General features: G+C 30.9%; 1 protein-coding gene across 1 annotated transcript; it reads right to left on the bottom strand.

The window, feature by feature from the left end:
* Positions 1–7,005: 7,005 nt before the first annotated feature.
* LOC132610576 (probable indole-3-pyruvate monooxygenase YUCCA10) lies at positions 7,006–10,135 on the bottom strand. The gene is made up of 4 exons (XM_060324895.1): positions 9,433–10,135; positions 8,506–8,745; positions 8,185–8,307; positions 7,006–7,378 (listed from the first exon to the last, which is right to left on the bottom strand). The coding sequence occupies exons 1-4, from the start codon at positions 10,066–10,068 to the stop codon at positions 7,214–7,216; spliced, it is 1,164 nt and encodes a 387-aa protein (XP_060180878.1). The 5' UTR covers positions 10,069–10,135; the 3' UTR covers positions 7,006–7,213.
* Positions 10,136–12,557: the final 2,422 nt, after the last annotated feature.

Here is a 12,557-nt window from a genome sequence, read left to right as displayed (position 1 = left end):
TATCTTAAGATGCAAAATTCTGCCTTGTGAATCCAAACTCTGCTTTGCGATTTTTTTTTTTTAATTTTTGACTGAGCGGGGGTTCGAACCCGAAATCAAGGGGTTCTAATGAAGGACAAAAATTAAAGACCACCAATTTAATGGGTAAAAATTAAAGACCACCCCAAAATAAGGGCATTCCTGCAAATTGCCCCAAATAGTAAAGCCAGTTCTATTAGAACTTCGCGTCACTAAAATTTTAAAGTTGCTATACTTTCTGAAACACGTAAATTTTTCTCCACTATGAAGCTGGCCGTGTGACATTCTCACCTGAACAGAAAATGCGCAAATCTCAGGGTGTATTTGGTTCGAAGGAAAATGTTTTTTTGGAAAACAGTGAGTTTGGTAAGTAAGTAACAAAAAATACCATTTCAAAAACATGTATATGTAATCTATCAGACATGATGGGGGTGGGATAGGGTGGGGAGTGGGTGTTGGGGGATTGCGGGGGTTGGGATGGTCAAGAGTTGGGTGGGTGTGGAGGAGAAAATGAATTTTGAATGTCATTTATGAAACTTATTTTTTCTATTTTCATTAGTGCAGTCATTTTTCTCATTTATAAGGGACTTGTTTTTCTTTTCTAAAAAAAAAATGTTTAAAACACGATGACCAACCAAATAGGAAAAAACTGAAAAACATTTTCCAAAAGAAAATGTAGAAAATATTTTCCTCCACATACAAAACACACCCTCAAAGAGGCCAAAACCTGATCCACTGGCCCATGTGGGTTAAAAGTGAACACTGGATGCAATAGTCAAGCCGTCATGTGCGGCTCTCAATATATGTTTCCCAACAAGGCATTCCATTACAGTACATATTTTTTAGTTGATTGGTTTGTTAAAGTTGCTGTGCTGTTGTGAATTGTTCCATCGCACATTTTAGTTTATTTTCGTACATAGATTCTCACACTTCACTTGATTTTCGGAACATGCTCAACCTTTTTTGGGCAGTTTTCATTTGTGTGGTTATTGGGGTGTTCAAAGACCACGTAAAATCACATCAATTAGACAACGGAAAAGGGCGAAATATACCCCTCATTATACTTTGGGTTCAAATATACTCTTATCGTTATATTATTGATTTAAATATACCCCTCACCGTTAAAGTTATTCAAGGTGAACATCTAATCCTACGTGTTACTAACATTTGATGAGGTGGATGTAACGTCATCGCCACTAACCCATTTTACCCCTCCCTTATACTCCCTCCATTTCAATTTATGTGAACCTATTTGACTGGTCACGGCATTTAAGAAAGAGTGAAGACTTGTGAAACTTGTGGTTCAAAATAAGTGTTGAATATTTGTGTGGCTGTAAATCATTTCATAAAGTGAATTTGTTTCCAAATTAGAAAATAGGTCATTTATTTTGACACGGACTAAAAAAGAAATAGGTTCACATAAATTGAAACAGAGGGAATATTTATTTTTCCACTCCTAAAATTTTCTTCCTTCCACCACCATTACCACCACAAAAGTTGGAGATGGTATGTGTGTGTAAGGAAAATAGAAAGTATATATAGATAGGAGTAGATATTACTGTCAGCAAATTAGTTGCTGCCCTTCCAGCATTACAAATAGATGCTGCTAAAGTTCCCACCGACAGCAAAAACCCCAGAAACTGTTAGTACATTCTAAGCATAATAAGAATAATGAACTAATACTTCTCTGTCTCCAACTTTGTGGTGGTAAGTAGTACCAGTTGCAATGGTGGTAGAGGGGAAGGTAATTTTAGCGGTGGAAGAACAAATATAAAAGGGAGGGGTAAAATTGGTTAGTAGTGATGATGTGACATGTCATGTGGCATCTCCATCATCAAATGTTAGTGACACGTAAGATTAGATGTCCACCTTGGATAACTTTAACAGTGAAATGATATATTTAAACCAATAATATAACGGTAGGAGTATATTTGGACCTAGAATATAACAAGGGGTATATTTGGCCCTTTTCGGATAATACAGCGGTATATTTGACCCTTTTCTGATTAGACAATCCAATCAAATTGCTTTAATAAACCGATTTATTCTGAATGATAGGATTTTATAGCCCTACAATGTCATAAAATGTCTAAATCCGCAATTAAACATATTCACATTAAATAGACTAGTACTGCCTCAGTCTCATATTATTTAGATACTTTCCTTTTTTAAAGTCAAATTATATAAATTTTGATCACTATTTATATTTTTTTTTTATCATATTAATATGAGAAGAATTGCTACTTATGATACTTTTCGTGTAATTTTTTAATATCTAAATTATAATTTTAAAATGTTGAATTGATTTAATCTAATTTAATTCCGAAGATTTGTCAACTTTACTCTCGAAAACAAGACAACTAATATGGGACAGGGAGTATCTTTTACCATCTAATGTGTCATGTTGTGGATCCTGTTCACTGCCCCTCTAATAGAACAAGATGTTTATTTTTTGAAGAAGTGATTAAGTCAAAATAATTGGTTAATAGACAATTAACAATCTTATAGGTTTGAACAACCTCATAGTTTAGTCATTTAGAAGTAACTTTTTATCATAAGGTGTAGGATTTTCCGATCTTTTGTGAGAAATGAAACATTTCGTCCACAAAAAGGCTTCGACCGAATTAGAAATTGCTCAAATTGCTGCCCCGATTAATTAATTTCCCATTGTTCCTACGACGCAGTTATAAGTGGGTTTTAAAAATAAAAATAAAAATTATAGTAAATTCCTTATGTAAACGTGAAGCATTGGACATAACCAAAGAAAAGAGTTGACATAATGACCTCTGACCAAAAAGTCTTATGTAAAGTGACAATCTTCCTCACAAGACATAGAAATTAGATCTCATATTTTAATTCAATCCACCAACAATATTCACATCCCTTCATGTCGTTACATATTACGTATTAAACTACTATATAAAAAGAAAGCCAATTACGTATAAGGCTTTAAAACCCTTCACTCAACCAAAAGCAATAAATGAATTAAAAAAAATTCAGAGAAGAGATCGAGTTGATATCTGTGGCTGTGTGTGTATTTTACGAAATTTATTTCCTTTCTTCCATTATTTTTCTTTTGAGCTTTGAGGTGGAGCCATCTTGTATACGTAGAATCAAAGTTTGGGGCATTTTACGCATTTCCTTTTTCCATCTTAATCTTTAATTTATTCAGGAACTCTTTATATTTAATGTGTAGATACCATCAATGAAAACGCACTTGAAATTGGATCATTATACATAATTAGGATTTAGGCAGCCTAGACTCTACGATATCTAGAGTAAGGTAATGTGATAATTCATTATTTTGATGCTGGATTTAAACACCAGAATTGTAACGAAAGATAGATGGTATAGCATCCGAACAAATAATCTCCACACAAAACTTAGTGTTATTAATAGAGAAAAGGACCAAAATCATCCATAATGTTTGGGTTTGGATCAAAATCATACATATTCTTTCACATGGTGCACTAATAGTACATTATGTTTGCATAAGTGGTGCACTTTTAGTCACAATACCAAATAAATTTAACGAAAAAGAACAAAAATGCCCCTGAACTTTTAGAAAAGGTATAAAAATACCCTTTATTCATCTATTTTGCTAAAACTACCCCTCAATTCAACTATTTGAGAATTTATTCCCCTTGACTAACGGACAACACTAATTTTATTTTATTTTTAAATTAAATTGCACATGACATTTTATTACTGAAAAATTGATTTATTCTTTTAAAAAGAAATCTGAAACCTTGGATTTTTTTTTTAAATTTGGAAATTTTTTTTTTTAACGAGTAAAACCTTGACTAACAGACAACACTAATTTTTTTTCTTTTCAAAATGTGAAAAATTGGATTTTTATAAAAATCTGAAAAAATTAAATTTTTTATGGAAAAACTGTGTTTAAAAAAAAAACCAGAAAACTATCTTTTTTTAAATCTAGAAGAAAATTATGGAGTATTAGTTTTGCACATTTTACTTAAAAAAACAATCAGTTTTTCAGATTTAAAAATTGAATTTTCTAAAAAAAAAATGGGGTTTCCACCCGTTAAATTTTTTTTTCCAAACTTAAAAAAATTCCACATGTTTTAAGTAAAATCCAATTATGTTTTTTTTTATATATATATATAAAAGGCTTACTACATTTGTTTTTTTAAAGAAATAGATGTTGAAAAATTATTTTTCCTTATTCTACAAATAACGATTTTTCAGATTTCTTTTTAAAAGAATAAATCAATTTTTCAGTAATAAAATGTCATGTGCAATTTTTTTTATTTTTTTTTAAAAAAAATTAGTGTTGTCCGTTAGTCAAGGGGAATAAATTCTCAAAAAGTTGAATTGAGGGGTAGTTTTAGCAAAATAGATGAATAAAGGGTATTTCTATACCTTTTCTAAAAGTTCAGGGGCATTTTTGTTCTTTTCCGTTAAATTTATTTGGGATTGTGACTAAAAGTGCACCACTTATGCAAACATAATGTACTATTAGTGCACCATGTGAAAGAATATGTATGATTTTGATCCAAACCCAAACATTATGGATGATTTTGGTCCTTTTCTCGTTATTAATACATTATTTTGTTCCTATTTTTTCCTTTTGATATCACTAATAACATAATATGTGATACATAAATTTATATATCATTTTATATAGGATAGAACATGAAATATGAATATTAGGTGTAACTACCTTCGAACATTGTAATTTGCAAGGTTGATGCTGATATAGACTTAATTTTCTTCATTATACTACTCATTTTAAACTTTTCACCTAGCTTAGAATAACACATTACTTTTATTTTTGATAGGTGAATAACACATTACTTTGTACAAATAAAAAGATATTGAGGATAGAATGACGGCTTTTTTTCATCAAACAAATGAAGCTATGATTGAACATGTTCATATTTGTTATATATATATATATATACTAGATGCAAATGTCCGTGCTAGCACGGGCCCAACATTATATCGTCTTTTACTTATTAATGTGTTTTTTGTTACTATTTCCTGCGTGTCGAAAAAATTGTCTTAGTATGATTTGACACGAAATTTAAAAAATATACTTTTAAAATATGTGGTCTAAAATAAGGCTTAGATATTTGTGTGGTTGGTAAATCATCTCATAAAATTAAATTATATATAAATATAGAAATGTGTCAATCTTTTTGGGACAAACTAATAACGGAAGTAAGACAATTTTTTGGGACATAGGGAGTATATCTGTTGTTTATTTTTACTTAAAATCTATTTTAGAAATAATGATATGTTTTTATATTGATAACAATTAAGTTTAAACAGGAAAAAAAAATTTACACTTCTCATTTTATCCTTTTAAGAAGTTTAATAGACACAAAAATATTAGGCCATAGTTAAGAACACAAGCTTCCAAAAGTTCTATGGTTACACAAATATTATGACATGTTTAATGATACAACTTTTAAAAGTTTTTTTTTTCTTAAATTTCCTGTTGAGCCATACTATGTTAAACAAACTACAGGTAAAAACTTAGCTCATAAAATGTTTATATCAAATAATATTAATCTACGATGATTAAGAGATTTAATGAGGTAAAAAGTATAAAATTATATGTATATTTTCCTTGAGTTTGTCCTATTTAGAATATCTATTCATATTATAATTTTCCATGTTACCAATACTGATATAGTTAGATTAGCTCATTTGAAATTTTGAATAGTATATTTATTAGAGTACTAAAAATATAAAAATAAAGTCATCTATAATGACTAATTAATGATATCTGCATGAATAATCTGTGGGTCCCCTGATATGATGATGTATAGACATGTATGCGATACTCCAAGCAAATGATAAAGTTAACGTGGAATAAGCATAAACAGAGAACAAACTTATCAATTAACTAAAATGACTGCCATTAACAAATAAGTTAATCAAAGTAAGACAATGAGCCCGTTTGGATTGACTTATAAGTTGCTTATAAGCTGTTTTTAGTTTTTTTGAATGTTTGGCTGACCAGTTTAAAATCATTTTGTGATTAAAATAAGCTTAAAAAAATAATTGGGCCCATTTGTTTTAGCTTATCTAAAGCAGCTTATAAGCTGAAAACAGTTTATAGGCATAAGCCCATCCAAACATGCTCAATGCAATGTCAGTGGGCCCCTCGGATTCAACCGAGACTTCTAGCAGGTTTGAAATGGGTAAACAACTGGGCCCCACCGATGCAATAACTTTTCTGCTGGTATAGGAGTAATTAAACTAAAGTGAAGGGGTTTTCTTGTTCTGGACGACGATCCTGCCTCCCCAAACCTGTGCTTATATATAGTAGAAATAGAGAGAGAGAGAGAGGATTGAAGAAGCCAAAAAAGACAGGCAGAACGGAGAGAAATCGCCATTGATAGATCTTACAATGTTTTGATATGATTTGAGTTAAATATTTAGAAATTGACGGGCTTAATTTGATTTCCTTATTAGTAGAACACTCTATGTGTAATACTATTATTTCCTTATTTCATTTTATTCGACATCTTTTTCTTTTTAAATTAATTTTTAAAAGAATGATATTGTTTTTATATTTAGAAATAATTTTATTTAAACTTTTTATTTTATTTTTAATAACATGATAGCCGTAAAAATATCAAAACTTATTTAAAATTACAAATTTTAAAAGTTTATCTTTATTTTAGAAATCTCATGTGTCATGTCGTTGTCGACCCAATTTGCTACTTGACTATCCCACCATTTAGAGAAAAGAAGTTTATTTTCTTTCAAAAAGGAAGAAGTGATAAAAATCAAAATAATTAATATTGACAGCTAACAATCATATGTATAACGTTAGAATAAAATTAATTGTTATCACTAATTAGATGTAGAATTTTCCCATCTTTAATTTTTGAGAAATGAAACAATTCCGTCTGCAAAAAGGCTTCGACCAAATTAGAAATTGCTCAAATATATTGCTTATGTACGTAGACGTGAAGCACGGGACATAACCAAATATATTGACCTCTGACAAAAAAAAAAAAAATTGTATGTAAAGACAAAATCGTTGTCACAATACATAGAAAGTAGATCTCATACATTAATTTAACTAACCAACTTTCACATCCCTTAATATCACTACATACTAATTATCAAACTACTAGTATTCCGTTTACGTCTAATTAAGGCTCTAAAATCTTTCACTCAGACAAAGCACTAAATGAAGGAAAATATTTCTTATTCAGAGAAGAGAGTTGATATGTGTAGCTATGTTTTGTGCATCAAATGCAATCCCATAAAGTCCTCTCCTTGATAGCCCCACACAGTAGAGTCCATTCTTCCCCTTCCAATGATCTGGAAATTCTGGCTTTGGAAATCCATCTTCATTCAGTAGATAGTCATCTCCCTACACACAATAAACACACCAATTCCATGTCATTACTCATAATAAAACTGTTTTTTTCACATTAAAATAACAAAATTTTACTCAATATAAAAGTGGTGTCACTAAATTTTACCGCGGTACGACAAATCCTATTATTCTGACTTTATTGTTAGAGTCAGAGGCGGGGCTATATAGACCTAAGGGGTTTAATTGAATCTCCTTCATCGAAATATATTGTGCAAGTAGAACAAAAACGAGATTTTCTGATTGTATATGAATCGTTGAATCCCCTTAACGTAAGGGGTTGACAAAGGGGTTCAATATAATGTTGCTTTAGGTCACAGGTTGTATCTCAACTCAAAAGTGATATGCCAGTACTTTCTTAAATCTGTTTATATGAAATTTCCTGTTCTAACACCGATTATTGTATGTAGGTAAAGTTCGGTGACTTTACCATTATAATTGGTGAAGTCCGGTTATTCTAATGAAACAAAAAATCATTTAGTATGAAAAAATTCAGTTATTTTAATATGACAAAAACTAATTTTATGATTTTATAGTTATAATGAACAGTAAAATTTAGTGACTATAAGGCAATTAACGGACCTAAAATCCTTGTGTCGTCAATCATTCCTATTCACTTTTAAGCAGGCAAAAGGTGCAAATGACATGGCCGTATTTTAAAATTCAAGTAGAATACATTGTGTAAGTGCTTGCTTCATCTCAACTTATTGTCATTTTAGAAAAAACAAGAAAAGAGAGTGTAGACAAAGAAGAAAAGGACACAACAGAGAAAATAAGTTGAAGGTTTAAAATTAAGTACTCACCTGAAGCCAATTGTGAGTAGTCCTCTTGAAGCCAGTGGCAAAGACAATAACATCAAATTGATGAGAGTTACCGTTCTCGAACACAACATCATTTCCTCTTATGCGTGTCATTGCAGGTAACACCTGTCACCATCATACTTTTATCACTTTCTGCATGAACATTTTTTGTTGCTTTTCTCTAAAGGTTTGAATTTGAAAAACAAAACTCAATTTTGAATTCCACCACCGAATAAAATAAAATAAAATAATATATATATATATATATATATATATATATATACATTGCATGAAACGTATCGATAATATGATTAGAGTTGTTACCTGGATTTCACCAGACTTGATCTTTTGATGAGTCCCCACGTCAAAGATTGGGTACTTACCATACTTTAGTTTAGAAGCAAAGGGTCCCTCTTTTGGCCTTTTCACCCCATAATACTTGCTTACATCTCCATATATTAGCTTGCTTAATATCATCATTATGGAGTCCACCAATGTGGGTGCAACCTTATACTTCAACAACATTAGCCCCAAATATCCCATTTCTCTTGATATTAAGTGTATCTGTTCAAGCGTGCAAATTAATTTAAAAAAACAAAGACTTATTATTAAAAAGAGACAAGTTGACCGACTCAACGGAAAGGACTAAAGCAATTTTTGATGTAAAATTTGGTTCAGTTGACCTAAAATGATACATATAGTTCTTCATATTAAGCAAAACAAAATAAACATTAAGTTTTTAATAGTTACTTATCTATTACACTTGAGATGAGAAATAATAGGACCGCGATAATCGTGCAAATTAATTTGAAAAAACAAGACTTATTAAAAAGAGACAAGTTGACCGACTCAACGGAAAGGACTAAAAAGCAATTTTTGATGTAAAATTTGGTTCAGTTGACCTACAATGATATTATTTATCTCTTCATATTAAGCCGGATCGATATGCTAAAACAAAATAAAAATTAAGTTCTTAATAGTTACTTATCTATTACACTTGAGATGAGAAATAATAGGACGGCGATAAGTGTATCCATACTTATTGTATACACACTTATCATGTGGAAGAACCTTATTGATCATACCTGTAAATCTTGATGACGAGAAAATAGATTTAAATGTAGTGAAAGAATCCTACTGGTACCACCAGATTGTAAGTCTTGGTAACGAGAAAATATTATAATAATCTGATATAACAAGTACTAATGTATAAACATTATAATAATATTGATTGATTAATTAATTAATTACCGGGCTTCGAACGATAATGGAAGTCCTTGCTCCATGGTTAGCAAGATCAAGTGCTATTTCCATTCCAGAATTTCCACAACCAACAACCAAAACACTCTTTCCCTTAAACTTCTCACCATCTTTGTATTGAGTAGTGTGAATAGCCTCTCCTTTGAAACTTTCTAAACCAGGGACCTCAGGGATAAAAGGGTAACTTGCTTCTCCAGTAGCCACCACAAGAAACTTACTAAAATACTCCTCCACATCACCAGAATTTCCATTTCTAACCTTAACATTCCATTTTCTTGTGGACTCATCAAAATTTGCTAACTCAACTTTTCTTTTGTACAGAGGGGTGATATCAAAATAGGAAGCATAGTTATCCAAGTATTGAATGAATTCTTTTTTGGGCATATAAGTTGGAGATGAGGAAGGAAAGGGGATATGAGGAAGTTGACAAAATTGTTTGGCTAAATGAAGGTGTAGTCTATCATAGGCATATTTTTTCCACATGGGAGAGTAACAATCTTCTTTTTCAAGAATGAGATTTGGAATAGAAAATTTTTTTAGGCATGCAGATGTAGCAAGGCCAGCGGGGCCAGCACCAACAATAATCACTATAGGTTCTTGATGATCATGATGAGTTGTTGTTGCCATGGTTGAATTAATTTTGATCAACTAGAAAGAAGAAGAAAATTTAGTGGTTGGGATTGAGAGTGAAAAGGTGATGGGGTTTATATATGCAAGGAATTTGCTAAGTACTAGCTGACAACTTTTGGACTCAGTAGCTTTCTTTTGACTATTCATTTACTGTGACTTCATCCTTCTTTTCTTCTTTTGCATTATTATTTGTTTCTTTACTTAATGTGGTAGATTGAGTTTAAGATTGGCCCACCATGTATCATCTTTTTACACCAAGGTAACATTAACCTGCTATAGTAGTTACTAATTTTTGTCTTAATTTTTATAATTTAGGCATTGGTTTTTTTATTTTTTATCCCTTCTCTCTGTTAGAGGTGATCCATAAAATATGAGGTGTTGAAGCTAGTTCATTTAAATTTAGTATTTTCATCAGCATAAATTTATGTGTAAAACTTCACAGATATAATAAGTAGATACATATATTCATAACTTTAATAATACAATCAGTTTAACACTAAAAGTTGAACCCATAAAACTTAGGGGAAAACAACACAAAATAACTCTAGAATGTAAAATATTTACCCGCTTATTCCCCCTCTTAGACTAATTTTGCTTACCCGATTACACCCTCGCCCAAAACTCTTCCTTCATAATACCATCGCAATATATTTATATATTATGATGGTATCTTGGAGGACTAAGAGTAGGACTAGAGCACTCCTCTATGATATCGTCTCTGTATATTTATGTATCACGATGGTATGGAGGACTGAAGAGTGTCTCATTGAACGATTGAAGCAGTCTTTTATGAAACCATCACAATTTCATCTCTCATTTTAACTCGAAAGATAGCTTCAACATTTGAATCTTAAACTCCACCTTATATGGACGGAAATTTTTCTCCTCCCATTCCATTATGGAATTTGGTTAAGCCAAATTTAGAACAAATTCCATTATGAGTTCAACCGCCAGCGATCCTGGACGGTTATATTTATTTCAGGATACTTTTATTTATTCATAGTTTCATATTCAATTTACCTTATATACTAAGATTAATCAAAATGGAACCATAAAAAGGAAGTATAATTATGAATGTATTGTCAGCCAAACACGTCTCTCTCTATCCTAATGATTTTTAACTGCATAAGCAAGCTGTGCCAAATATGGACAGATTAGTATAGTAGAAGAAATCCTTTGGATTACGTAGGATAAAATTTATCCAATATCTGGTACATTTCCAACTTTATTGATTTCTGGATTAGCAGAAATATTCAAGATAAGAAGTCGGTCCTCTTTTTTCTTCTTACATTTGTTAATTACTTTTGCTTGTTGGATATGTTTTCTGTTGTTCTCGTAAAATATTACCATAATTTTCCCTGATTGTGCCTTCTTAGGACAATAATTTAGAACATAATCTTATTTTTATTTCTCTTGTAATTTATGAACCTTTTAAACCATAGTCTTAATCAAACTTTCAGAGAAATTATCATTTTAGTGGATGCCAGTGGTAGTTAAGAAAAATATCATGGAGCTTTGTACTCTGAAAAATTAATTTAAACTTGCCAGAAATTGAGATTCTACGGAACACAAGTTATCCGACATTAAATCTTGAATACCAAACACTAAAACATGAAAAAGATTAGCTTAAGTTCGCAAACAAAAGTTTTTATAAAGGGTGATTTGCTACTATCATAAAGGGCCAAGTATAGAATAGACAGTTACGTTAAAATCAATGCAATCGACAAAACAAGTTGATCCCATATAAAATTATAAGTACCTCTTTTTCATTTATTTTTTCTCTTACTATTTTGGGTTCTTTTCTTGCAGCAGTAATCAGTTGATGCGATAATTTAAATTAAATATGAGTATATAACTGTAGCATATTCAAGTAGTTGATTGTCATTGCTTGCACATTCAAAGTAAGAACTTAAAGCAATATATGCTATTTATGCATGCCACACTCTGAAGTTACAGTCAAATCAAGTGGAAATCATGGCAATATGACACCAAAGAAATTGAACAGCAGCAACAAAAAAAAAAACAAAAAAAACAAAAAAAACAAAAAAAAAAAAAGAAGAAGAAGAAGAAGAAGAAGAAGAAGAAGAAGAAAGAAGGAAAGGTGTTCGAAAGAAATCTTGCATAATCATTTCAAATAATACCATTAATCCTAAAACTGAAGTATGCGATCTACTGTTAAATAAAACATGTCTTAAATTTAAAATTCAATAACATAAACTCTTATTATTATAAAGTATGTTTGGGGGAGAGCCAAAGTCGTTTCGTGGGTGCTGAGAATAGATCAAGCATCTGACCTACGATAACACGAACCAATATTTCTACTTTCGCTCGCAATATTTCTGCCCAAAAACATGTTGGTGTATGTGCATGCATATTCGCCATGGTAAAAACTTATCCACATCGGGTGTTTACACCAAACCAATTCAACTTATCGTGGTTAAGTAATTTAATAGAGTAAAAGTACATGTTAATTAACCATGATTAAG

This window comes from Lycium barbarum, chromosome 9 (assembly GCF_019175385.1).
Source record: "Lycium barbarum isolate Lr01 chromosome 9, ASM1917538v2, whole genome shotgun sequence".
Taxonomy (NCBI): domain Eukaryota; kingdom Viridiplantae; phylum Streptophyta; class Magnoliopsida; order Solanales; family Solanaceae; genus Lycium; species Lycium barbarum.
The sequence above is the reverse complement of the archived record's forward strand: the minus strand, read 5'-3'. Positions and strand labels throughout refer to the sequence as shown.